The 27,864-nt window shown below is 39.4% G+C and overlaps 1 protein-coding gene across 3 annotated transcripts; it reads right to left on the reverse strand.

Moving 5' to 3' along the window:
- Window positions 1–553: 553 nt before the first annotated feature.
- Window positions 554–27,864, reverse strand: LOC143885041 (P-loop containing nucleoside triphosphate hydrolases superfamily protein). 3 transcript variants are annotated; one of them, XM_077388994.1, is made up of 10 exons: window positions 27,745–27,864; window positions 27,530–27,673; window positions 21,662–21,715; window positions 21,203–21,257; window positions 19,408–19,525; window positions 19,145–19,301; window positions 16,091–16,171; window positions 15,883–15,990; window positions 2,634–2,699; window positions 554–1,004 (listed from the first exon to the last, which is right to left on the reverse strand). In XM_077388994.1, exons 2-10 carry the CDS (start codon window positions 27,590–27,592, stop codon window positions 990–992), a joined length of 717 nt encoding a protein of 238 aa, XP_077245109.1. In that variant the 5' UTR covers window positions 27,593–27,673; window positions 27,745–27,864; the 3' UTR covers window positions 554–989. The 3 variants fall into 3 exon arrangements, with proteins under 3 accessions (XP_077245109.1, XP_077245110.1, XP_077245108.1); XM_077388995.1 differs by having other exon boundaries at window positions 15,897–15,990; window positions 27,530–27,786; XM_077388993.1 differs by having other exon boundaries at window positions 27,530–27,786.

Raw genomic sequence — 27,864 nt, forward strand, 5'->3', positions numbered from 1 at the left:
ACACTCTTTAGTTGCAATGTAGAACAGGTTGTACAGCAATTTCTAAACGGCCAAGATCAAAAGAAGTCAAGTTGGAATGTAAAATCTTCTAACAATATAACTTTTGATTTAACTGTCGAATCGAGGCTTACAAGTATTCGTTGGAATTGTCTTTACAAGCACAATCACCAGACTAATGACGAAGCTGATTTAAGTCCCAAAAGATTGCAAAAAGATCATTTCAACTTTCAAGATCAACTATTAATTTTACAGTCTAATATAAATTTAGTAAACGTTCTTAGCTGCTTTTGTGGCTTTCTGATTTTACTTAACTGGGAAGTTTAGGGTTTTGGGAGTTTTTGAGTTGATATATATAGGCATTATAACCAGAACAGATTTAGTTTTTTCTACTGGAATATATTTTGATTTTGCCATAAATTTTTCTTGGGGCTTCAAGGATTTGCTTGAGTTTGAAGAGGGTGATCCTCTAGATTGTATTTTCATGTTTTCCAATGTGCTAACTAGCTTGTGGAAAGGAATGAAAATTCAATTCATCTGCACTTCAACTCTACAGTTAACATGGGAAATGTACTAATTAAGAATTTAATCAACTGATTGTGGCATCCAATCCCAGATGTCGATTTCCAAAGTAATAAAACATATGCCAGATTAAGTGTATAACAGAATGATAATCATTAGATCCTAAAATGCGGCAAACCCAAGAAACTAATATAGAACAATTCATTTCTTAAGCACCATCATATGAATGGGACCTTCTCTTACCTCTTTCTAAAGCATTCTACAACATAGGATGCAAGATTAGCAAAAGGATCGTTCTGTAACATGATTCATGTGACATAGACGCAATTTTTATGTAGCCCATTCCATCGCATGAAATTCTGAAAAACTGTGAGAATTGCATTTTACCCTAACAAGGTGAGGAATCTCCAAACAAAAAATAGGACGAGTCCCTCTTCCCTTCCCCTTGCCTCTGATCATTGCATTTTCTCTCATTTGATCATTTGCTGTACCAAAATAAAGATTCAAAATAATTGACCTTGACAAAATAAAATAAAAAAATTACAACATATTTGCACGTTCGTATCAGTATGAAAGCCTCTATGCACATATGAATTTACACCATATTTACACATTCTTATCAGTATGAAAGCTTTTAAGCACATATTTGTGTCTTTGTCATTGCCAAAAAATAACAGAAAGATGTACTTAGGAATAGGAAAGACAAACACGCTTTACCAAGTGGATTAATAGCTGTCGTGCACTGGCGAATTTTGCATGTTTAGCATTGATTTTTGACATTTCATGTTTACCATTTCTGATAAATTGGGTTTGGCCTCGTATTGGTTAGAGTTTCATAGTAACCTCGCTTGCAAAATGGGTTCTGCTCAAAGTTAAACCTTATTCTAAATTGGGTTTTGGTCCCACATTCGCTAGAGTTTCATATTAGCCGTAAATTGGGTTCTGTAAATAATGGCTTAGTGACATGGTGCAAGGAATGTTGCCATACTCCCTTAACAAAGTGTTGGGAACTCCCTTCCCCACTCCCTCTCATATGTTGTCCTTAAAGTTCCATTATATCCCAGAATGTACCTTGCCCAACCATTTACCAATCACCTACACAGTACAGATGTTGGTTTCCTATATCACTAATAGGTCCAATACAGAATAACCCAAACATTTTTTGGTCTGTTTCGTCATCAGTTAGTTCAATGCTTGAAGTCATGGCATATTTGCAAGTTCACAAAATCAATTTGTTTCATAAATCTGATTGGTTTAGCTAGTAAATCCACATTAAATCTTATGACATTTCTTGTGTTCAAGTCTGCTTGAGCCAAAATTCTTGGCTACTTCTCAAATGCAAGTCAATGTTAGCTCCGAATTAACAAGTAAATTTTCAATTTTAAGGTTGGAAATCTGAACAAACGAGCAAAATTTGGCAATTTAGGTATTTAATTCAAAATAGAATTTACTCAATTCAGAGCACATTAAAAATTGATTTACAGATAATCAATTGAGCCCATGGAGAATAAGATAGCAAACTAGCTGTCAAAGGTTCTAATTTAACTGCATGAAAAACAAAGCCAAGTCAGAGCCCATGGAGATTTGGAGAATTACACCTTAGACGTGTGGACCTATGTCATGGGATAGATATATCCTCTAAAGCACAAACAAGGATTGCCCAGTAAGGCTTTATCGGTGGGTCAAGCTATTCCACTATAGAACTTGCCTTTTCACCACTGGTGTATTTTTTCGGTTACTTATGCTTTTATTTTAGTTTGCGGCCATCTCATCACCACCCCTCGCATGTACATTTATTTCTCTTAGTACATTTCAAAGTTAACTACCCAAAGAAACCCCATAAGCACCTATCGTTTTAAAGTTCCAAAATTTTACCCAAAAAGCCTTCATGAATAGAATCTTATAGAAGCATTGTTAGGGTAAAATCATCAACATACGGTAAGGTATTGTGTCTGATCTACACAATTACTTTAACACACCAATCACCTTATAACATTCTGTCAATCAAACTAGATTTCCATCCATAAACTTGGAGCTATAAGTATGGTCTAGACTTATATCAGGTTCAGCAAAGTAAAGGACTAAAGCAAGGTACTATTTAACAGAAGGCATACCTCGTATGCAGCAAAAATCGGCCGAACATTTTCAAAAATCTCATCTGCTGTGCCTACTGCATTTATCTGCATGCATTGATAATTGTGATTATAATGCTGGAAATGTTGAGAAATGCAGTTATCCATGGAAGTTATAAAGCATATCTGAGAAATCACAGAATTTAGATCAGATTTGTGTTTAGTCATACCAAAGATCCATCAATTTGTATATAACGAACAATTAGTTAAAATGAGATATATTACAAACATCATATTTTTTCAGGAAGGTATAAATGGGCAGAAAACAGCTCAGAAAATAATTACAAATGGGGCAGAGATTGGTCTTCAAAGAGAAACTCCTGCCTCATGCCATCTTTGGCTATAGAATCATCAATTTTGTTACCCTCCCTGATCGTGTGTTTAAAAGTGATAGTTTCCCCTTCCTTTGCTAATGGTTTCATTAATTATGAGCCCAAAAACCACAGCACTTTTATCTTTTTGGCTCCCCACCAAAGAGCATTTTGTGAGTCACCTTCGACCACGAGAGATCTCTCAAACCTTGATCTTAGTACAATTACTGTGCTTGAATACTCCATTGATCCTGACCAGTCCGGGATAGCATCCATCCATGTTGAGTTTGAGTGCACCAGGGGTAGGGAAATCCAAGAAGCCAACCTTTTCTTTCTACATTTGCTGCTCGCACCTCATTCCATCTCCTAAAAAAAATAAGACACGGAAAAACCTTTGAAAATATCCCTTCCAAGAGCCCAGCTCGCCATAAAATTTGTTTCCCAAACTAATCTTATAGCAGTTTCTCGGCATCAAACACCAGCTGATTTCTTTCAGAGATATTGTACAAACGGGCATGAACACAGCTAAAAAAATCAGACATGGAAAAACCTTTGAATATCTCCCTTCCAAGAGCGCAGCTCGCCATAAAATTTGTTTCCCAAACTAATCTTATAGCGGTCCTCGGTATCAAACACCTGCTGATTTCTTTCAGAGATATTGTACAAAAGGTCATGAACACGGCTACATTCCACATTTAGGCAGTCCTCATTGTTAACTTGGGTCTCCGTCAACTCACTAAAAGCTCTTTGAGAGTGGAAGGAAATGCCCAAGCAACCCCAATCCATCGAGGAACCGCCCCCACAACCTACTAGCTAATAGGCAAATGGAGAAAAATGTGTTCCGTCGTCTCCTGTATCTGGTTGCAAAGTATGCCTCTTGCTAACGGAAATCACTTCTTCTTGAGCACATCTAAGGTATTGATCTTCTCTAAGTATCGCCGTCCACACAAAGCATTGAATGTGGAATAGGATAGCTGACTTCCACATCCGTTTCCAAAACCCCTCTGATACACCTCTTCTCAAAAGAGAAGAAAAGACGGATTCCACCCAAAAAAAAAAAAAAAAACGGTTAGGTTCGGCTGTCCAAACCCTACAATCCTTGTTGTTGTTGTTGGATGTCTAAGGAGCAACCTTCTCCAACAAACTAAGAAGATGTGTAACGCTAGATGAGTCGGACACCTTAAGGTTTACTAAAATATATTTTATAGCATGAATTTATATCATAGTATTGCAAAATATTAAACAGTCAAACAGATAGATTGAGAAGAATAGCATGAAAGTCCAAACTACAAACAAGTGCAACTCTCGTAGGAAACATATAATATAAGGAATCCGAAGAACACAATAGTAAGAATTTTGCACCTGAGACATACTGACCTATGCTTGTAAGCACTACTACACAACATATAAACATGCGATTGGAAATACATAGATTCACAAGCACAATCATCCCCACACGCATGCACAACATGATATGGTTCTAAGAAATTATGTGCATAAATTTTATTTATATTTCAGGTTTTCAGCTGGAAATTCATGCATGTTCCTTTGGGAACTCAAGATCGTTAAGAAGGAACAGCTCACTTAGAAACCATAGATAAGACGAATGGAGTGGACTAAAGATTCTTTATATTATGCTAGTGAGGTTGGTTTTTTTTTTTTTTTTTTTGAACTAGTGAGGTCAGTAATCCAGTAAGTTAGTGAGGAAATCGTGTTTTCTGAGTGCCAGAGGCTGATGCACTTGTGAAAATCTGCAAATGAAAATGATAATAGTGCGTGAAGAAAACCATAGGAAAACTCTTTCCCATCAGAAAAACTAGCAAAGGCAACCATACCAAATTATCTTGTCACTAGAAAACCGTAAACCAAAAGGAATATTTCCCAATGCATTGTCAGAATAGAAAATCCTAAACTTTTATATTCAGTGTAACTAAACAGAAAGATTTGTTACATGAAAATATCAAACAATAACCTGTTAGAAGGTGTATATTTGCCTAAGGGCATTGTCGTCTTTGTACTTTTTCTCTCTTAATATAAATACAATAGTAAAGGAGAGCAAGTCTCGAACTCTTTTATTTTCTTATCCTCTTCTTCTCCAACATGGTAAGGGTTGTGGCACCCAAGGGACCTCCATTGGACCTCCCCTTTTCTCTTCTTCTTCCTCTTCTCCCACCTCCCTCTCTCTCCCTTCGCAATCCTAACTCGACCCACCCCACACCTCCCTCCCTCACTGCCCTAGCCTCCTACGCCCCATGTCACAATCTCCCACGCCTCCCTCCCTCACTGCCCTAGCCTCCTACGCCCCATGTCACAATCTCCCACGCCTCCCTCCCTCACTGCCCTATCCTCCCTCACCCACGCCTCCCATGTCCCATGCCCCACATCCCCACCGATCCATCCCTCGCTCCCTTGCTGCCCTCGCGCCTCATCCCTCCCTACCCTCGCCCACCTAATCCTAACCCACGCCTACCCTAAACCCCTTATCCGACCCCTGGAGGATAATTCGCACCCCTTTAAAGAAGGGTATGTGGGGGACTTTTCATTTGTCAGGTATAAATTCTATCAACTTCATTTTCTTCTCTCATTTCCACTTTCTCCGTTTTCTTAGTTAGCGATGTCGCCGGTAATGGGAACCACGCCCCAAAATACCCCCAACACACCCAGTCCGGCGATAATCCCTTGTCGGGAAAGCTACACTCTGACGAAACCCCCTGGAAGCTCCAATCTGGCGAAAACCGCTCGTCTGCCAAGCACCACTCCTGCGAAAACCCATCATCCGACAAGCTCAAGTTCGATGAAAACACCACCTACCACAAGCTCGTCAAACCTTATACCTCATGAAATCCCTAAGCGTGCGTGTGCCCGTGCCGTACATCAAGCAAGAATCCCTGAGATTCAGATGCAGGAGCGTGCAGAAAACCCGGCAAGAATCCCTCTGAAAACACACCTTAATCCCCCTTCTCCTACACCGGCAAGAATCCTTCTGAAAACACACCTTAATCCCCCTTCTCCTACACCGGCAAGAATCCTTCTGAAAACACACCTTAATCCCCCTTCTCCTACACGAATCTTTCTTCATAAGCACGGCTGGTGGATGGAGAGACTTCAATATTGTTTGGTTGGAACATCGGTTGGAGCAGTTAGGTATAAGAAAGGATATGAAATGCTGATGGTCGTAGCTGCCGGCATTATTTTATGGTCGTGGGGAGCTTCTTTCTTGAAGATGCTTTTCGGTGGTGGTGGTGGTGGTGGTGGTGGTGATGCTGTTTTCCCTGGTGGTGTGGTGCTGTTATTCCTCGTGGTGGTGCTGCTTTTCCTCGTGGTGGTGCTGTTGATGTGTTAACTCTCTCTTAGAAGGTATTTTTTTCTGTTTATTTCACTATTTTATTTTATTTATTTTTATTCCTAGGACATTTTGACCCACAAATGCAAGGTTATTTTCTTTTCTTCTTTTCTGTTTACTTCTTTTTTATCCGTTGATTTTTTTATTTTTTTTAAATATAGATTGTAATGATGAAGAACAATGTTTCGATACGCCAGCTGAGAGTGGGACGCCGGTTGAGCGTGAGTTGCCTGAAGAGCCTGAGATACTACCACCCTCTGAAGGTCTTTTTTTTCTTTTTTTTTCCTGTTTATTTGTTTGTTTGTTTGTTGATTTTTTTGTCAAAAAAATGTCAGACATGGAAAAACCTTTAAACATCTCCCTTCCAAGAGCCCAGCTCGCCACAAAATTTGTTTCCCAAACTAATCTTATAGCTGTTCTTCGGTATCAAACACCCGTTGATTTCTTTCTGAGATATTGTACAAAAGGTCATGAACACGGCTACATTCCACATTTAGGCAGTCCTCATTGTTAACTTGGGTCTCCACCAACTCACTAAAAGCTCTTTGAGAGTTGAAGGAAATGCTCAAGCAACCCCAAAACAACAACGAATCGCCCCCACAACCTGCTAGCTAATAGGCAAATGGAGAAAAATGTGTTCCGCCGTCTCCTCTATCCCTTGGCAAAGTATGCCTCTTGCTAATGGAAAGCCCTTCTTCTTGAGCACATCTAAGGTTGATCTTCTCTAAGTATCGCCGTCCACACAAAGCATTGAATATAGAAAACAAACAGCCCATAAAGATTGATCAAGTGACATCTATCACTGTTGTGTTGTATGGTATTGGACTCTTTATTTTCCATTTCTTGTGTCATACAGGAAAAGAGATATAAATTACAGTCTGTATACAACATTTCATAATAGAAGAACACAATAGAATGGGAAAAACCGCAATCCACCAAACCCTACAATCCTTGTTGGATGTTAAGGAGCAACCTTCTCCAACAAACTAAGAAAATGTGTAACACTAGATGAGTTGGACACCTTAAGGTTTAATTAAATATATTTTATAGCCTGAATTTTATATCATAGTACTGCAAAATATTAAACAGTCAAACAGATCAAATGAAAGAAGAATAACCTGAAAGTCTAAACTACAAACAATGATGTGCAACTCTCGTAGGAAACATATAATATAAGGAATCCGAAGGACACAGCAACCAGATCTAGATTGTGAGAAAGAATTGCGGTGGGTCGGAACCAGACTCTTGCAGGAAAAGCCTTACTTTCCTTTCGATGCGTTTGTCGAAGTGTCCAAGAAGACAATGGATTTAGAAAAGGACATCACAAAGAGTGTCAAGGACTCCTAACGTCTAAATGGATACCAGGTTCCGTATCTCGAGGAGATAAGGGAGCTGCTCTATCAATCTCGGACTGAGAAGGACTATTCCCTCCGTACTCTGAGGAAGCATATACACCTGAGACATATTGACCTATGCTTGTAAGCACAACTACTCAACATATAAACATGCGATTGGAAATACAGAGACTCACAAGCCCAATCATCCCCACACACACACACACAAAATGATATGGTTCTAAGAAATTATGCGCATACATTTCATTGTTTTTCAGGTTTTCAGCTGGAAATTCATGCATGTTCCTTTGGGAAATATAGATCGTTAAGAAGGAACAGCTCACTTAGAAAACATAGATAAGACGAACTGAGTGGACTAAAGATTCTTTATATCGGTTTTTTTTTTGTTTTGGCGTGGGTGTGTGTGGGGTGTGGGGGGGGCACTAGTGAGGTCAGTAATCCAGTGAGTTAGTGAGGAAATCATGTTTTCTGAGTGCCAGAGGCATGCAAGTGTGAAAATCTGCAAATAAAAATGATAATAGTGCGTGAAGAAAACCATAGGAAAACTCTTTCCCATCACAAAAACTAGAAAATGCACCATACCAAATTATCTTGTCACTAGAAAACCGTAAACCAAAAGGAATAATTCCCAATGCATTGTCAAAATAGAAAATTCTAAACTTTTATATTCAGTGTAACTAAACAAAAAGATTTGTTACATGAAAATATTAAACAATAACCTGTTAGAAGGTGTATAATTTACCAAAGTGAGGGGCACCCTGGGGACCTCCATTGGATCCACATGGTATCTTTCATTTTCTTCTCCTCTTTTTCTCCAACATGGTATCAAAACCCTAGGGTTGTGGCACCCTAGGGACCTCCATTGGACCTCCCCTTTTCTCTTCTTCCTCCTCTTCTCCCACCTCCCTCTCTCTCCTTTCGCAACCCTAACTCAACCCACCCCACGCCTCCCTCCCTCACTGACCTCACCTCCATCCCTTGCTGCCCTAGCCTCCCACGCCTCCCTCCCTCGCTACCCTACCCTCCCTACCCTCGCACACCTAACCCTAACCCACGAATCCAACCCAACCATACCCTAAACCCCTAATCCAACCCACCCCTGGCGCCGTTGCCGGCCCTCTCTTGCCACTTTGGCCTCTTGAAATCCTAATTTTTACTCTCTCCTCCTTTTCTTCGATGACCTAAATCGTCTCCCTAGCATTCTCTCTCTTTGTCTGTGGCTCCGATGTTGTCAGATATTAGCCCTATGTCTCGTTTTCCTCTTCGTATTTGTAGACACCCCATTTTGACCAGGCCCTAAAGTTCCTAAAATAGAGTCGAGGTCTCGGAGTTGAAGAAATTCCTGAAGAGTGGACTCAAAATGAAAGGAAGGCTTGAGTTTTTAAGCATCTTATTGTGCGCATTTGGGAGTGCAAATTCCCCAGGAGATTGTCAGTGTTCTCCGGAATCCTCTCGCAAAATTACGCAGGAAATGAGCGAAAAGCGGACAAAAAGACAAGCCGAATTTATGCCATTATCAAACTGGCTGTGGTCATATCATTTTCCTTGTTTGATACAAAAAGGGGGGTGAGCTAGCATAGCAGAGGTGTCCATTGATGAGAAGAAAAGGTAAAGCAGGGTGTAGTGGCAAGAGGGTAAAATCATCTTACCCTTGGGGCATTTTAGTAAAATTGGCCTTGCTTTCTTTACAAGCAATGGACATGGGTTGTTGGATCAAAATAGTTGAGGTGTAAGGCTACGATTAACAGGAACATTCTAGATTTCTAAGGTTTGTTAAAGGGTATTAGGGCTAAGAAAAAAAGATGAATGGTGGAGAAAAAGAGTATGAGGTATGGAGGGTGAGGATTAACTTGCAAAAAGAAAAACCCTAGTCTTGGATAATAAAAGAGGGCTCGTTGGAAAAGAGAAGGAGCGTCCATTTTTTTTTTTAGCAGCACAATAGAGAGAGAGAGAGAGAGAGAGAGAGAGAGAGAGAGAGAGAGAGAGAGATTTGCAGGGAGGGGAGGAAGAGGAGTGAACAACCAACCACCATTTCTTCATCTTCTCCGGTGGCCATCATCGGAATCCGGCAAGCCCATCCCCTGCCGGTCAGACATTAAACCGATCTTCACACTCCCTCACCTTCACAGCCATATCTCCCATTCATTTATCCCAAACCCACTTTATCTTCTCCACCCTCTTCTCAAACCCCCATCCACAAACCCCATCTCCATCGATTCCTGCAACTTTGCCGGAATCCGACCCAACGGCCACCCTCTCCGGCCATCCCTCTCTTACATTTCTGACCCTACCACCACCTTCTTCTTCTCTAACCCCTAACCTCCATTACATCCATCACAAAACCCACCACCACTATCTTCCCATTTTTCATCTCCATCAAAACCGCAAATCCCATATTCCATTAAACCCTCTTCTATTAGCAGCCGAGCTCCACCCCGATCTCTTTCCTCAAAAATCCATTAACCCCATCTCTTTTCTTCCATTCCATCATCTCAAAACCCATCTCAAAACCCTAGAATTCGACCCCCATCTCTATCTCCTCCGGTGGATTTTGCCGGAATCCGGCAACACTACTAAAGCCACCTCCTCATTTTTCTCCACCTCCAAATCCACCACCTCCATTTCCACCATTTTCGTCCCCCGCCTCTCTCGGATCGGGGTCCACAGTATTCCTCGGAGCCGTGGTATGATATTTGGCCCCATCTAGTTCTTCTTATTATTATTAATATTATTCTCCATTTGCCGATTGTTGTGGTGTGAGTCATCTTCTCTCTTTGTCTTCATGGAGCCTCCCGTCATTAAGGATCCCTCTACTGGCACGACCTATGGGGTAGTGCACCGCCTCCACCTTCGGCTTCTTCTTCTATTTATTCTCCGTCTGTGGAGGGTTCCTTCCCACAGATGACTACAGTGAAACTAGATGGGTCCAATTACCTGAATTGGAAAATGACTGTTGAGACCTACCTCCTTGCTTGAGGTAAGGTCAGCCTTATTCGACAAGATCCCCCCTCTTCCACGGATCCATCCTATGTTCGGTGGGAGCAGGAGGATGCACTGATTCGCACCCTACTTTGGCAGAGTATGGCTCCTCATATCGCTGGCACTATGATGTGTCTTCCCACCTCGAAGCAAATATGGGAGCACACCGCTCTTCAGTACTCTGAGATTGACGAACTCACACGCATTTGTGCCACCTATTCGGAGTGGATGCGCCTCTACCGTGGTGACATTTTTCTCGCTGCTCATTACTGATAATTTGTTTCTTTCTGTCAGCAGCTTGATCTCTTTATGCTCCTCACCTCTGAAGTGATCGTTCTCGCCCAACAGCACGACCAGCTCTGTGTTGTTCACTTTCTTGACAGCTTGGGCGCTGAGTTTGTGCACCTCCGCCAGCAGATCATTGGCTCCGGCTCCATTTCCTACCTCACAAAGGTTTACTCTCATGCCCAACAGTGTCTACTGAGTGATTCCTCTCATGTTGTCCTAGTTGATGGGTCTGCATTAGCTACCTATGATAGCGGTGGTCATCCTAGCCGTGGTGGTGGTACCTTTGCCCGTGGTAGGGCTCCTTTCCACCTCGAGTAGTCAGTCGGGTCTCGAGTCCTTTTGAGCTGGTCCATTCTTATGTATGGGGTCCCTCAAGGACTATGTCTCTTTTTTTATATAAATATTTTATTGTCTATGTTGATGACTACTCTCGTATGACCTGACTATTTTTACTTAAAGACTGTGCTGAGGTCATTCATGCTTTTCGAACTTTTCATGATGAAGTCACTAATCAATATCATTGCACCCTCAAATGTTTACGCACCGATAATGCTAGGGAATATTTTTCTACCCCGAATGGGTTTCAGGATTTCCTCTCTACTCATGGCATAGTCCATTAGTCCTCTTGTGTTTACACCTATCAACAAAATGGTGTAGCTGAGAGGAAATTGCATTATTTACTTGAGGTAGCCTGCACTAAGAAGAGATGCCTGATGAGTGGAGGAAGAGAACATTATTACCTATTTATAAGAATAAAGGGGATATACAGAGTTGCACCAGTCTAGGAAGCACGGGTACTCTCCCGGGGCTCCCGCACCCACACCTGACACGTATGGGGTGCGGGTACATCCGGGGTACGTACCCCATTTAAAAAAAAAAAAAAAAAAAACTAGTTTTGGTGGTTGGGTGCGTGTCGGGTGCGCACCACGCGTACCCGACACGTCCTGCTGCTTCTCTTTCCTCTCCTGTACTTCTCTCTACTTTCCTGTACTCGGTATTTACATGTAAACCATTTAAGTAAATGTCTTTATTAAAAATAGTTTCAACACTCAAATCTAAAAGGAAAAAAAGTCAACTCTCCAGTTCTAGTACAAAATTCAAAGAAAAAGGGTCGGGTCAAAATTTTAACTTTCTTAACTTCCAAACGGTGGGGTATTTTTCAAATTTTAAAAATTCATAAAATCTATTTTGTCCAAACATTATTAAATCCCAAAAGTCCGGTAAAAAAAATCTCATACTTTGGTCTCTAAAAATTATTCATCTTGTCAGGCACTGGTCAACACACTGGTGACAGACTTTTTTTTCTTATGAATGATGTATTGATACCTCATGTTATGAAATATGGAACTTAATCACTTATGAAATGAAGAGTAATATTAGAATTTTTCATTTTGGTGATGTTATTGTTATTTGATTGCTCTACAATTTTTTTTTTAATTTTTATAAATATATAATAAAATAATAAAATATATTATTATATTTGGCGTACCCGAACGTACCCGCACCCGGTTTTTTTTGGCAAATCACGTACCCACGTACCAGTGTCTTGTCGTACCCGCACCCCGTACCCGTGCTTCATAGCCTGTAAGGGGGCAAAATCCGATACATGGGGAACTACTAACACATCTACGGGAGGAGAAGGGGAGGTAAACAGATCAAGAAGAACCGGAAGAGGAATAGGGATCGTTGGGTCAAGCACACCGGGACTATGTTCATGTGAAGGAGAGAAGAAGGGTTCGGACTCAAAGAAGGTCACATCGGCGGAAACAAACAATCTGTCTAATCGGGGGCTATAACAGCGATAACCTTTCTGGGTACAAGAGTAGCCCAGAAAGACCCAACGCTTGGTCCGAGGGTCCAATTTATCGAGACCAGGACTGACGTTATGAACAAAGCAAACACAACCAAAGACCCCGGGGTGTGAGAGGAAAAGGATCCCGCTGAGGATGTAAGACAGTGAACGAAGATTGACCACCGAGACCCGAGGAGGGGAGACGGTTAGCTAAGAAACATGAGGTAAGGATAGCATCACTCCAATAGGTTTTAGGGACCTGCATTTGAAAGAGAATAATGCAGGCTCAACTCAACTCAACTCAACAAAGCCTTTGTCCCAAACTAGTTGGGGTCGGCTAAATGAATCCTTTAGAAAAAATTCATGAAGAAGGTAAAAGGAATCTACCCGACTCTAATCTTGGTTCTAGTTGGGTTCTTCTACGTGGATCATTTTCTTCCATTCTATCCTATCCAAGGTCATGTTCTCTGTTATGTTCCTAGCTATCAAGTCTTTCCTCAATGTTTCTACCCAAGTTGTTTTCGGTCTGCCCCTACCTCTTTTTACTCCATCAATTTGGCGCGAGTCACCTCTTCTCACCGGAGCATCCAAAGGCCTACGTTGGATATGTCCAAACCATCTTAAGTGGTGCTCTCTCATCTTCTTCTCAATTGGAGCCAACCCCACCTTTTTACGAATGTCTTCATTTTTAATTCTATCTAGCCTTGTGTGGCCGCACATCCATCTAAGCATTCGCATCTCTGCTACACTCATCTTATGCACATGCTGCTTCTTGGTGGCCCGCCGTACAGCATGGCTGGCCTCACAGCTGTCTTATAAAACTTTCCCTTCAACTTGGTAGGGATTTTACGGTCACACAGAACTCCTGAGGCAAGCTTCCACTTCAACCAACTTGCTCTTATTCTATGGTTAACATCCTCTTCAATCTCTCCTTCCTTATGTAGAATTAAACCAAGATAGAGAAAGATATCCCTCTTAGGTACCTCCTGTCCAGTCATATTTACTACATCCTCCTCCCGCCTCCTTACATTACTAAAGTTGCATTCCATATATGCTGTCTTAGTCCTACTCAGTCTAAAACCTTTAGATTCCAAAGTAGTTCTCCATAACTCTAATTTAGCATTTACTCCTGCTTTGGTTTCGTCAATTAAAACTATGTCATCTGCAAGTAACATACACCACGGCACCTCATCCTAGATACCCTCCGTAAGCTCATCCATAACTAGCGTAAAAAGATCAGGGCTTAGAGCTGATCCTTTGTGCAGTCCTATTGTAATTGGAAACTCACTAGATGTTCCATCCGTGGTTCTGACACTAGTTACTGCTCCATCGTACATATCCTTAATCACATCAACATATTTAGTAGGTACTTTTTTCCTTTCAAGGACCCACCACATAATACTCTTAGGAAACCCTATCATACGCTTTCTCCAAATCAATGAAAAACATATGAAGGTCCTTTTTATTTTCTCTAAATCTCTCCATTAACCGCCTAATCAAGAAGATAGCTTCCATAGTCGATCGTCTGAGCATGAAGCCAAACTGATTCTCTGACATCTTAGTCTCTTTTCTTAGTCTATGCTCAATTACCCTCTCCCAAAGCTTCATGGTGTGACTCATTAGCTTAATTCCCTGGTAATTGGTGCCTATGAAGCATGGGTACGGGTACGTGGTGCGGGTACGACACGACACGGGTACGCTCGTACGTGATTTTCCAAAAATCCCGGGTGCGGGTACGTTTGGGTACGCCAAATATAATAATATATTTTATTTTTTTATTATATATTTATAAAAATAAAAAAATACAATCAAATAACAATAACCCTGCCCCCCCCCCCCCCCAAAAAAAAAAAAAAAAAACACCCCTATTAAATTAGTTGAGAGCTTTTAAAAATTAGAAATGGAAAAACTAAGTGTCTTTCCTCTCGATTTTGCTGTAGCAAGTCTATGTTTATAATATCATATATTTCTCATAGTTGTCATTTCAGAAATTTCAAAGTGTGTCAGTGCCATTATGGCGCAGGCAGCAACCTTCTCATATAAATATACATATATATATTTATATTTATTGTTGTCAACAAGTATTTGCAAGTCTAATATAATGTACATGCTTTTTAGTATGTTTATGTATTATTTGCTTTCGTATTATGGAAGATATTACTCAGTGCTGCTGTCAGGTTTCTCTGCAGAAAGCAAATAATAAAGATCATATATTTGTCAGAACTTGTCAAATTGTCAAAAAGTAGCAGACTTTTAAAGCAGAAGTCACACAAAAGCTGCAGACTTTTATTAAAAGCATTTATTACATATAAGACAGCACGTCTTTACTAACAAGCAACAGCTCTTTTAACAGGGAATAGAAAACTTTTCATGGAAAACTGCATCTTTTAGATGAAATTATAAAAAAAAAGTAAAAACTGTGTCCAAACTCCATGTCGGGTGCGACGGATGCGCACCCTCAACGCACCCGACACGCACCCGACACGCACCCAACACAAAAAAAAGGTTTTTTTTTTTAAAGTATGGGGTGCGTACCTGAGGCGTACCCGAACGTACCCGCACCCCATAGTGTCGGATACGGGTACGGGATCCCCGGGAGAGTACCCGTGCTTCCTAGCTCCTTCCTCTTCTTCTCAATTGTATTGTGATAATAAGGCTGCGATTCATATTGCTACAAATCTGATCTTCCATAAGCGGACTAAACACATTGAGGTGGATTGCCATTTCATCCGTCAGAGAATCCAGAAGTGTAATATGCATAGTTTTTACTAGATTAGTGGATCAGCCGGCTGATATGTTTACCAAATCCTTGAGTAAAGCTAAGTTGAGCGATATTTGTAACAAGCTGGGAATGTATGATATATACATTCCAGCTTGACGGGGAGTGTTAGAAAGTATATATTTGCCTAAGGGCATTATTGTCTTTGTACTTTTTCTCTCTTAATAGTTAATATAAATACTAAAGTGAGGGGGGCAAGTCTCCAACTCTTTCATTTTCTTCTCCTCCTTCTCCAACATAACCAAATAGTGGGCATCAATGGGTGGTACTGATGAGACCTAAAACTGTATGCAGTAAAACTATAGATGGAATATAAAGAATTCTCATGAAGGGATAGTTAATATTTCAGAGTACCCTACCATTCAAATATATATTTCAGAGTACCTTGTGGAGTTTACCCCTTTCCAAGTAGTAGTTGATAACAGGAAGATTTGATCTGTTGAACACTTGAAGGCGTTTCTTAATAGTCTCTATATTATCATCGACTCTTCCCTGAGTGTAAATGACGAACCCAAATCAAGAAATTGTCAGCTACTAAAATCATTATTGCTTGAGTACAGAAATTACTTAAATCTTTTACTACAATAAGAACCTGATTACGACTTAGCACACGCTTAACCATCTCTTTTTCAGGACAGTCAAAGAAAAGCACAATGTCTGGTTCTGCTCCAATCTGCATAGTTAAGCACATAATTGTGATTATAGTGACAAAGTCATCATGACTAGGAAGCTAATATAATCAACTTTCAAATAACCAGAAAGTATCTCGTGACCATTCGTGATAGTTTGGCCAGCTAGGTGACCAAGGTGTGTGGCGAACTCAAATTTCTGGTTATAAGGATACAACTACATAGGTTCTGGAAATATATAGATACACACACATATACATGTCATATATGTAAAGGTTCTTGTTATACTAGTGTAACAGTGATGTAGGCTGGGGGGTTGGGCCTGTAGCTCAATGGTTGAGGCTTTGTTTCTCAACCTTGAGGTTACAGTTCGATCCCAGCTTACCAATCAAAAAAAAAAAAAAAAAACAGTGATGTAGGCTGGGGAAGAGAATTAGAAGTCATTTAATTTAATCACTGGCTGAATTAAATGAATAAGACAAAAATCTGCTGAAAAGTGAGCCGGTGTGGCTGCTTTCACATGCAACAGACGGATGCAAGATGCCTTTCTGCGATGGTCCCTAGCAAATCCCATGATTAAATTACTAGCATAAACACAGAGAGACTATGACTAACTAAGAACATCGCTTTCGTGTAACCAAACTACCACTTTTTATTCATAAGGAGGAGAGTTGGCTATTGATGTCTGTCAATTCAAAAGCTTGTATAGTGACATCTAAGTGCATGGTCTGTTGCTGGTATTTTAGATATTCACATAAGTACACCATTAATAGTCCTATTGAGGCCTTTAATAGATATCTTTTTCTTTCTTTTTTTTGAAATATTAATATATTGAAGGAAGGAACCGAGAAGGTTCACAAAATAAAAAGAAAAGGAAAAAGAAAATACAATTTACGGAGGGAGATAATCAAACCACTCTAAACTAGCCCCTGCTAACCCCAGATTTGGCAAGGGAATCAGATACGTCATTTGCCGATCTCCGAATATGTGAGAAAACTGCAGCCGAATCAGAAACATAATAAGAGATCCCATCCATAAGACTGAGGAATCTCCACGGCGGCAGAGCAAAACCCGAAAGCCACTTTACCACATTTGCCGAGTCCCCTTCTACTATCACCTTGTCCAGGATGAGTTTATCTAAATGTAATATTTCGGAATAAGCCGCTTTTACTTCCGCTTCAGAAGAATCGCTTATACCGATTGGACCGGAAAAAGCCCAAACCACTTCACCTTTATCATTCCTAAGAAGACAACCAATCCAGCTGCACCCGGATTCCCAAAAGAAGCACCATCAAAATTAAGCTTGAAAAAACCCATGGGAGGAAGAGCCCACTTTTGAATCACCTTTGATTTGGAAGACGCCTCATTGCATATGATCTGCCAACGTCCCACAAATCACAGGCAGAAACCGTACAGAAGAGAGGAGAACTTTTCGCTCAGTGAATAGCCAGGGCAATAATCTTCAACTATAGACCATAGGAAGTTTTTGCTTTTCATTAAAGATTCTCTCGTTACGCTCTTTCCAAATGGACCACCAGTCTGCCAATAAACAAATTTTCCAAAGAACCTTCCCTTTTTTCTTCCAAGGAACAAAATCCCAGCTTTCAAGAACTTGATCAGTGGAGTATGAAAAAACCCACTGAATACCGAATCTCACCAAAATCAAACCCCAAACTTCGTGAACATAACTACAATGTATGAATATATAATCAATTGATTCTCCATCCTTTAAGCATAAAGAACAATGATCAACCAACCACATACCTCTTTTTCTTAAGAATTCAATAGTCTGAATGCGACGGCAACTAACTGACCACCCAAAGAAACTTACTCTTGGAGGGCAATGGAAATTCCAAACCTTGGCCGATAAGGATTCCTCAGAGCCAATAGCACCCCGATCATAAAATGACTTAACCGAGAAGAATCCGGACGAATCCAACATCCAAATTCTTTTATTCGAACCAAACTTCTTTATAAAGCATTTTTCAATTAAATCAAATAATGATGAGAGAGAAAATAATTCCCTTTCGAAAAAATTCCTGCTGCGAAATTTTAGACACCACACCACTTTCTGATCCACTCTTTTGAAGCAATCGCAGACAAGAACATTCTTTTCCGCAGCTACAATAAAAAGATCAGGGAAAACAATATTCAGAGGGTCCTTTGAACACCAAGCTTTGAACACCAAGCATCAATCCAAAATCTGATCCGATTTCCAGAATAGACTTTGAAGCAACACCCTTTTCTGAATTCATGGCTCAAAATAATAATATCCCTCCAGGTAGTTGTACCTTTCTTTTCAAACCGATCATCTGACTCCCAATTTCCGGAGAGAAAACCATATTTACCCCCAATTACTCTCACCCATAAAGCAGACCTCAGACCTCTCTTCTCCAAATCTCCACAACCATTTGCTCATGAGAGCGAGGTTGCATTGCTTAATTCTGCGAATACTCAGGCCTCCATTTTTACGAGGAAGGCAAACTTTATCCCATTTTACTAAAGCAATTCCACCCCCATGATTTGATCTGCCCCAAAGGAATCTACGCTGGATTTTCTCAATCCTCAAAACCACACTAGCCGGACACCTGAATAAAGATAGAAAATAAACTGGAATGTTAGCAAGAACCGATTTAATCAGAGTTAATCTTCCCCCCCTTGAAACTAATTTTCTCTTCCAAGTTTCCAATCTCCTCTCAATTCTATCCACATAATAGATATCCTTTTCTGCCTTTCTACTTTCAAGAACATTAACACAGATACCAATTCCCTTATAAAAAAACGAAAATATTCCATTGTACAATGGTTGGAGCACTTCCATAAGAAAACATTTCTTGGTTCGTAAACACTACCATGGTTCCTAGGGCATATGGTACAGATATCTCAACAAATCTCAGTAAATAACATGCAACAAATATTGAGCAGTGGAAACACAAAGTGAATACCATAGTTTTTATAAATGCCTTCGACAAAGAACTAGAGATAAATGTCATAAAAAAAACTAGAGATAAACTCACAATCTGCTCAAATGCAATACGATTCTCATCAGTTCGTGGGAAACCATCAATGAGAAATTTATGGTTTTCACTTGATTCAATTGCTCTCTGGATCAACATCACAGTGACTTTAGATGGAACAATATTTCCTTCTTTAATTGTGTCAAGGATCATTGCTCTGAATACAAAATCCAACCATCAGTGAGAGCGCTTTCTGCAACTGACCATGCATGCTAATGAAAATAGAATCTCAACAAAGAAGAAGACTAATAGTCATAACATACCCATATTCACTGTTAGATGATATTTCCTTCCTTAGCAGATCACCAGCACTCAGATGCATTAATCCAAAGTTTTCTACGATCTTTTCACATTGTGTACCTTTTCCACTACCAGGGCCACCTGAAAACATAGACAGAAATAAATATTCAAAAAAAAAAAAAATTCTCACAATACAAAGACCTACAATGAAAAAGAGAACAACAAAACTAATAGGAGTAATATTCAGAAAGGAACCGATGGCAAGTGTACCAAAAAAGAGCAATCCAAAATTGCACACAACTAGAGTACTTGTAAAGTAAACCTTTAAAAAAGAGTAATAAAAGGGACCTTTTTTATGCAATTTATACTTTTTTACAAAGAGTCCATAGTCAATTTCTATTATGCTCCAGCATCATTGACTACTAAGAATTAAGATCAGATCTGTTATAACTTCTACCCAAATCCGAGGATTTCCATAAAAGATTGTGATAGAAGAAAAAGATTTTAAGTATGTTCAATTTCAAAGTGAGGGTCCATGTGAAAATTGAAAAGGTCAACAGTTAACCATTTTTTCTTTTGATAGGTAAGCTGTCTTGAACCCACACTAAGAGTCCATAGTCAATTTCTATTATGCACCAGCATCATTGACTACTAAGAATTGAGATCAGATTTGTTATAACTTCTACCCAAATCTGAGGATCGGAAGTTCTACCCAAATCCGAGGATCGGAAGTTCCATAAAAGATTGTGATAGAAGAAAAAGCTTTTAAGTATGTTCAAAGTGAGTGTCCATGTGAAAATTGAAAAGGTTAACGGTTAACCTTTTTTTTCTCTTTTGATAGGTAAGCTGGCTTGAACCCACAACCTCGTAGTTGTCGCAGTGAGGATTTTCTAACTAAGATGTTGGATCAAGCATAATTACAAAGCTCAACCACAGAGACACTATTTTCTCAAAAGAAGACTGCAGAAATTTCTAGTTTTTTATTCTAAAATTTTACATCAATTATTCTTTTGTCTTTATTTGAGAAGATAACAGAATGCAATAAAAGAAAGACATTACACAAAAAGGGAAGAGATTGCTTTATATACAAAAAATGACAAAGGAACCCCTCTTTAGCAAATTTTTTGGCTAAAGCACTAGCCTCCCTAAAGTATTCCTGTATAAGTCAAGCAAAGAGATTCCCCAAAACTCCTTCCTCACAAGAGAAAAATTGTCTAGTCCTTTAAAGTTCTTAATAAATAACATAATTTGCTACATATGATTCCACTCAAGCAAAGAGATTGCTTACATCATGCAAGTTGGCAAACGACATAAATTTGGTACCATGACCTGTTTGTTGTCTGTGTTTTTTTTATAAATAAAAAAATTTCCTATTAGAAATTTACAAAATGGGCAGAGAATGCTCAATACACAATTCACATCCCATTGCTTCTTCCGTAGAAACTAGCAAAGATATCTGTTATCTCAGAAATTTATAAAATGGGCAGAGCATGCTCGAGACTTGTTTAGAGGACACATCTTCTCATTAGGATAATTATTTTGGTATATATGCCATTTATTCGATCATGAAAAGGATGTTTTGGCATTCTTATGTAACTCAACATTATAACCTCAAGCACAATCAATGACAACTATTTTCTGCTCCATAGAGGTTTAATCAATAAGTAATATAAATAGTGGCTTCCCGCAGAAAATCACAGGCCAAATAGCAATTTTAAAAGTATGCCCACCAATGACTTAACGCTGAAAAAGGAGTTAATAATATAAATTGAACTATGGAAAAATAAGTTTTGGACAATAAAAACATATAATGCTTACCTAAGACAAAAGTTATAAATGGATTCTTCTCTTTACAGGAAATCCTGTCTTTTGCCTACATCCAAAGAAAACAAAAAAGGATTATGCTCCTTCAAGGTAAACCACATACCGATCAATTAAATATTGGGCACCTTCTAAATGTATCGTTCCATAAATAAATAAGACAATTGAAAGCATTTTACGTATAGAACACATACAAGACACAAACTAAAACAGGAAACCATAAAGAATAACTTTGCTGCTAAAACAAATGTGTAGTTGAGAGCAAGTCGAATATAAAAACCACGCTGCACATATTATTTACATTTATTTATTTGTAGCTGTTCAAGCTTCAACGTATCAAAACAATTGTAGTTATCCCTGCATCAGAATTCTCCAGACTAAGTTCCAAGTTACCTCAATTGAACACGTGATCTGCGGTATGAAAAGCCATGAAAGAAGAAAACACTCAAAACATACCGGGTTCAGAACTTCTGTGGTGAAGACCTCCACAAACGCCAATCCATATGATGCCTGCATGAGAATGAAAATGATATGAAAGATTGAAAATAAAAAGAAAGGAAAAGAGGTAAAAAAAAAAAGGCTTCTAGAGTTATATCTGCATGAGCATGAATATGCTGCATAAACTAGATGCCAATAAGATATTCAACCAGAAATATCTCATAAGAAGATTTTCAATGGGTTAGACAACATAACTATTGAAAAAATATATGGTGTTCTATGTCTAAAAAGGGCAAATCTGTAATTTTTTATTTCTTATGACTTAAGTGATGAATAAAAGGGATGAATGCACGAAGGGAACATACTCTCATTCTCTTCTCGCTTCTCTCTTCCTCTCTTTACCTATTCTCTATTTCTCTATTTCTCTATTTCTCTTATCCTTCTGCTCTTCAAACCTTCACGTCAATTCTAAGAAAGAAAATATGGTATCATAGCAAGGATAATGTTGGATTTGAGATAGTTGTGATCTCTTACCAAGTGTTTACCCTTTTTTAATTTATTCTTGGAAGGAAGAGATCATGGACTGAGGACGTGAAGATTGATCTCCCATAGCCAGGCGGCTAATCTCATCTACTGTAGGGCAACTCTCCCTTCAAATCTGGAATATGAACAAGGTAGGAGGTTGGGGATCAAGTAAAGGTTTTATTATTTGTGTCGTGCAGTCTTCAAATGTCTGTTTCCTGTGACTAGAAAGTCTCTCTATATGAGTAAATGGCTGGAAAAGTGTGGGTGGGTGCACCATGGAAGTGAAGAGCAGATCTGTGATGATAACAGGTGGCGAATTTTTGCAATTGCGATTATTATTATTTTTTAGATCATGAATTTGATTTTTGTCATTGCGAATGACGATGTGGTGGTAGCAGTGTTTTGCTATCACGAAACATTTATTGAGATCATGAATTTGTTTTTTGCAAACGGAAATCTAGCTCAACGGTGAATATTTTGTTCTTCAACCTACAAGTCGGAGGTTCGAAATCTCATCTACTGTATGGCAACTCTCCCTTCAAATCTGGAATTGGAAACAAGGTAGGAGGTTGGGGATCAAGTAAAGGTTTTATTATTTGTGTCGTGCAGTCTCCAAATGTCTGTTTCCTGTGACTAGAAAGTCTCTCTATATGAGTAAATGGTTGGAAAGTGTGCGTGGGTACACCATGGAAGTGCAGAGCAGATCTGTGATGATAAGATGGTGTCGAATTTTTGCAATCGCGATTTTTTTTTTTTTTTTGGATCATGAATTTGATTTTTGTCATTGCGAATGACGATGTGGTGGTACCAGTGTTTTGCAATCACGAAACATTTATTGAGATCATGAATTTGTTTTTTGCAGACGGAAATCTAGTTCAACAGTGAATATTTTGTTCTTTTTTTTTTTTTTTTTGAAAGGTAAGTATATTAAATCTATAAAAGGGGCCAGGGGCCCAAGCAAATGTACAAGAAGGAATAACAACTCAAAAAAACAAGGAATCAAGGAGGGAGGAAATCATATTTCTCTATGCTAACCTTAGATACCCCATCCTTGGCTAATTTGTCGGCAATACCATTTGTTCTTCAACCTAGAAGTCGGAGGTTCGATCCCAGCTTACCTATCAAAAAAAAAATCTAGTTTCCTCAAAAAGTGTTGTCATCCTATCTTCGCGTGTTGTTGTGTTCTGCAATGTGCAAGTGGGATGCAAGAAAAATGATTTTGAGAGCTCCTTGCATATGTTAATGAAGTGTTTAGAGATAGAAGATGGCTGATATTACATCCTCGAGCAGTTTTGTGACACATTTCCATTCAAAACAAACACAGGGAGGTATTCAGATGGACCAACGTCGTGTCATGATCACCACCATTTGATTGGATGGGTCTAATTACATTGAATGATCACAATCTGCTGAATATTTATTGGTAGCAGATCAAAGTTGGAATACATCAATGAGAGAATCAATGAACCAAATGATAATGACCCTAACTATGAAAAGTGAAAGTCCGAAAACCTCAACCTCACTGTGATGCCTATGCTACTGCAATCTATGCTGCTTGGTATCAGTAGGGGTCTTCTCTTCTTGTAGACGACAAAGGAATTGTAGGAAATTATAGCATACACAATCTAATTTAGGCCGGGAGAAGAGAAAGAGAAGAAGTAGAGAAGAGAAGAAGGAAAAGAGGGAAGAAAGAAGTTTAGAGGGAGGAAATCTGTAGCAATATTATTTCAGAAAAACTAACTAAAAGTCCCATACATCATCCAATATATAGGCAATTGAAAGAAAACACAAATACCATAAAATAAATGGAAATAAAATTCTTAAAAACCCCCCAAAAAGTCCAAAATGCCCAATATGCCCCTACTGGGCCCCACGGGTGAGGCCCCGCCTTGAGTGGGTCTGAAGCGGGCGCCTATGATCCGCATCATAGAGTCTATTAGCTTCATTAGGACAGAGAAAACCTCACTCAAGGGGGAGATGACGGTTGAAGAATACTATGCTACTCTCAAGAACAAGCAGGAAGAGTTGGATAATTACCAACGTATTCCATTTAGCCCATAAGACGAGAAGAAACAAATAGAGCAAAGGAGGATCTCAAAGTTTCTAACAATATCGAATCCTGATCTTGAGTTGTAGAGGGTTCAAACTTCAAATACTTGGGAAGGATACACTTCTTCCGCTTTAGTTCATTTATAACTATGTCAGAAGTGAGGCTAGCAGCAGAGCCAACACTAAGCAGAATAAGGGAAGTATAGCTCTACCTGAACGATTTGCCTTAGTCTTCAAATATATCCCACAATGAAGAGGAAGCTCTAATAGAGGAGGAAATAGAGGAAACAAGACAACTACCGACAGAGATAAACTGAAGTGCAGTCATTGTGGGGAAAGGAGGCAAAATAAGGCACACTAGAGAAATATGTTGGGATCTTAATCCTCATCTCCATCAGAGTTTCAGAGGATCTAGTTCTCATACTTCCACTACTGATGGAAAGAACATTGACTGTGTTGACAGGGAAACAATTGATGCATCACTAATGTTGGACATGGATAATTCATTCAGTGATCCTTGATATCAATTCATTGATGATCTCGGTATGTGCCTTGCAGCTCTAGATATAACTTCGAGCTCCTTGCCCAGTAAAGATAATGTTAAAATTGGTGATGGTTCCATTAATTCTGTGTCAGGAAAATGCAGTCTCAAAGTTGTCTCCTGAATACAAAGCTTTCCTTTCTTCTATGCCTCAGTGATTGTTCCAACTAAAGTTTCTAATGTATTAACTCATCCGTAGTGGAAAGAAGCTATGATTGAGAAGATGCAAGTGCTGGAGAAAAGTCATACATGGGATCTAATAGAGTTACATGCAGGTAAGCATGTAGTCCAATGCAAATGAGTGCGTAGGCCAGATGGTTTTATAGAACGATACAAAGCCTGGTTGGTAGCCAAAAGTTTTACTCAGATTTACAGAATTTAATTTATTACCAAGAGATCTCTCTTGTTGTTAAACTGAACTGTGTCAGAAGGCTCCTATCATTGGCTGAAAACAGAGATTGGCCTTGTCATCAACTGGATGTGAAGAATGTTTTTCTTCACAATGGTCTTCATGAAGTCTAAATGGACCTTCAACTAGATTTCATCTAAAGGGGGAAGGGGGAGACCAGAAAGGTGGGAAGGTTGAGGAAGGGGATATACTGCCTAAAATAATCACCTTGTGCATGGTTTGACAGCTTTTGCTTGGCATTGCAGAAAATTGGGTTCAAGCAAAGTTGTGTGTAGTCTGCAGACCATTTCGTCTTTGTTAAAAAAGATGGAAGCATCATCCTGATTTTGATGGTACTTGGTGATTACATAATCAAACCAGTTGACAACTCGAGAGCTATTTAGAATCTGAAAAACAATAACGGGGGGAGTATTTTACATTAAGGATCTCGGTCCTTTGAAATACTTTCTAGGTATTGAGGTAGCATGATTGAAATGAGGTATCTTTATATCTCAGCAAAAGTATGTTCTTAATTTGTTGAAGAAGTATGAAAACTAGGGGCAAAACCAGCATAATGTCATGTGCAACCAAGTTATAGACTAGACGACCAACAGGGAGAATTGATGACTAATCCAGAAGCATATCAGAGAATTTTTTTGAATGGTGAGACAAAATTAAAACCAAATAAGAGAAAAAATCCCTAGACCGAGGTGGTCTAGGTAAAAAACAGAAAAAGAATGAAAAAAAATAGAAAAGAAAATTAGAATATACCCTCAAGGAGGGAGATGGTCGAAAATGTCAAACTCATTTTTTATAATGCGACTACAAGGCAAGGCATCCGCCTCGCTACTAGCAGACTGATAAGCATGTCGTTGTATGAACCTTAATTGTGACCAGGATCTCCTCGATCACATCAATGAACTGGCATGAAAAGTCTTTCCGATCTTTGAGCCATTTGATAAAATTGAGAGAATCTCCCTCCATAACCAAGGCATTGAGGAGAGAATGATCAAGTTTGCACACCAAGCAACCCAAGAAATCCCAACGAGACATGGGGGGAATCAGAGATAAGTAGGAAAGCTCACCTATCTCATGATCATTCTTCCATACATTGCAAATGGCATGAGTACTGTTAGCAAATTCATGCACTCACCACAATCCACACACTTAGAAGCTGTTTAGAGGGTCCTAAGGTATCTGAAGGGAACACCAAGAAAAGGCATTCTATATGCGACAAGGGGTCACCTAATGGTAGAACCGTAGGGCATTTGGACGCAGATTGGACTCTCTCTCACACGGTTCATAGATCTACTAATGGCTATTGCACTTTTGTTGGTGGTAATATGATCGCATGGAGGAGCAAGAAATAGGTTGTGATTGCGAGGTCTAATGCAGAGGCTGAGTCCAGGGCCATAGCTCATGCAACTTGTGAGTTCATGCAGCTTGAAACTCTTCTTGAAAAAAATGGGAGTAAGAGTTGGCTGAAGTATAAAAGATTAAATAACGCCATCTCCAACGGCTTAAGCTTTTGGAGTAATTGGTTGTTTTTACTTGGTATCAGAGCAAATTGCCTGGGTTCAAAACTCCTTGATAGTAAAAATACACATGTAATGGCCAACCCAAAAAGAGGGGCTACGCGTGAGGGGTGTGTTAAAGTATAAAAGATTAAATAACACCATCTCCAACGGCTTAAGATTCTGGACTAATTGGTTGTTTTCACAGAGTTGACAATCCTATGAAACTCTATTGCGACAACCAAGTTGCTACTCAGTACATCCAATCTAGTTTTTCATGAGAGAGCCAAACACATAGAAGTTGACTGTCACTTTGTCAAATAGAATGTGGAGGCGAAGGTCATTACAATTCTTAAATTCGGTTTATAGATCAGCTAGCCAGCATTCACACCAAAGATATTCATCGTGGGCACTTGGATGTTCTTTGCATGTTAGACATGCACGAAATCCATACACCTGGCTAAGAGGGTATTGAAAGAAAATACTTATTCTGTGTTTTTATGGTGTTTTAAATAGCAAAGTTAAGATTAGACCCAGGCTTGAATGTAACCAAGCCATTTGAATTATTTACAATGAGCGTCCCCTTGAAGTGGCCAAATGTTTTATTTTCTACAATTTTGTGAGTCCAAATCTGATTTTGGACACAAAATTAAATGCAATTTTGAGTCCAGCATTCAGTTTTGGGCTCAAAATCGATTCTGAAAATCCATAAGGAATGCATTCGCCATTCTTACAAATAGCTAATGGGGATTTTGAAACATCGAATTCTAAAAGAGAAATGAGCTCACAAAGGCTATACATAATAGAATCTAGAACAGATCGCTCGAAATAAAACGAGGAAATGGAAGGATTGAGAAAGTGGGGCTAACCTGACGAAGAAAGGATTTGGGGGAAGAGAATAAGGGTGAAAAGATCGTCAGTCGCTTCCACATCTCCTCTTTTTGTGTTTTCTTTGCGCTTCTTCCTTTTGCTTTGATTTTCAGGCAAAAGATCTCTCAGACATCTTCCACGTTCTGAAAGCGTAAAAACAAGCGGATGTAAGGGAAGCGTGAAATATGACGCAAGCTTTTCGGAAGAGATCCACCTGTCTATCGTGGCTTGCATAGCCACCCTCCATAACCTACGAACTTACCAAGGACGTTTAGAAAAAGGCCTCTTCCCTTTTCCCTAACTAGGTGGGGGTGGTCCAGGGAAGAGAAGGGGA

This window comes from Tasmannia lanceolata, unplaced genomic scaffold (genome assembly GCF_043159265.1).
Source record: "Tasmannia lanceolata isolate RefF3 unplaced genomic scaffold, GAP_Taslan_0.1 ptg000008l, whole genome shotgun sequence".
Taxonomy (NCBI): Eukaryota; Viridiplantae; Streptophyta; class Magnoliopsida; order Canellales; family Winteraceae; genus Tasmannia; species Tasmannia lanceolata.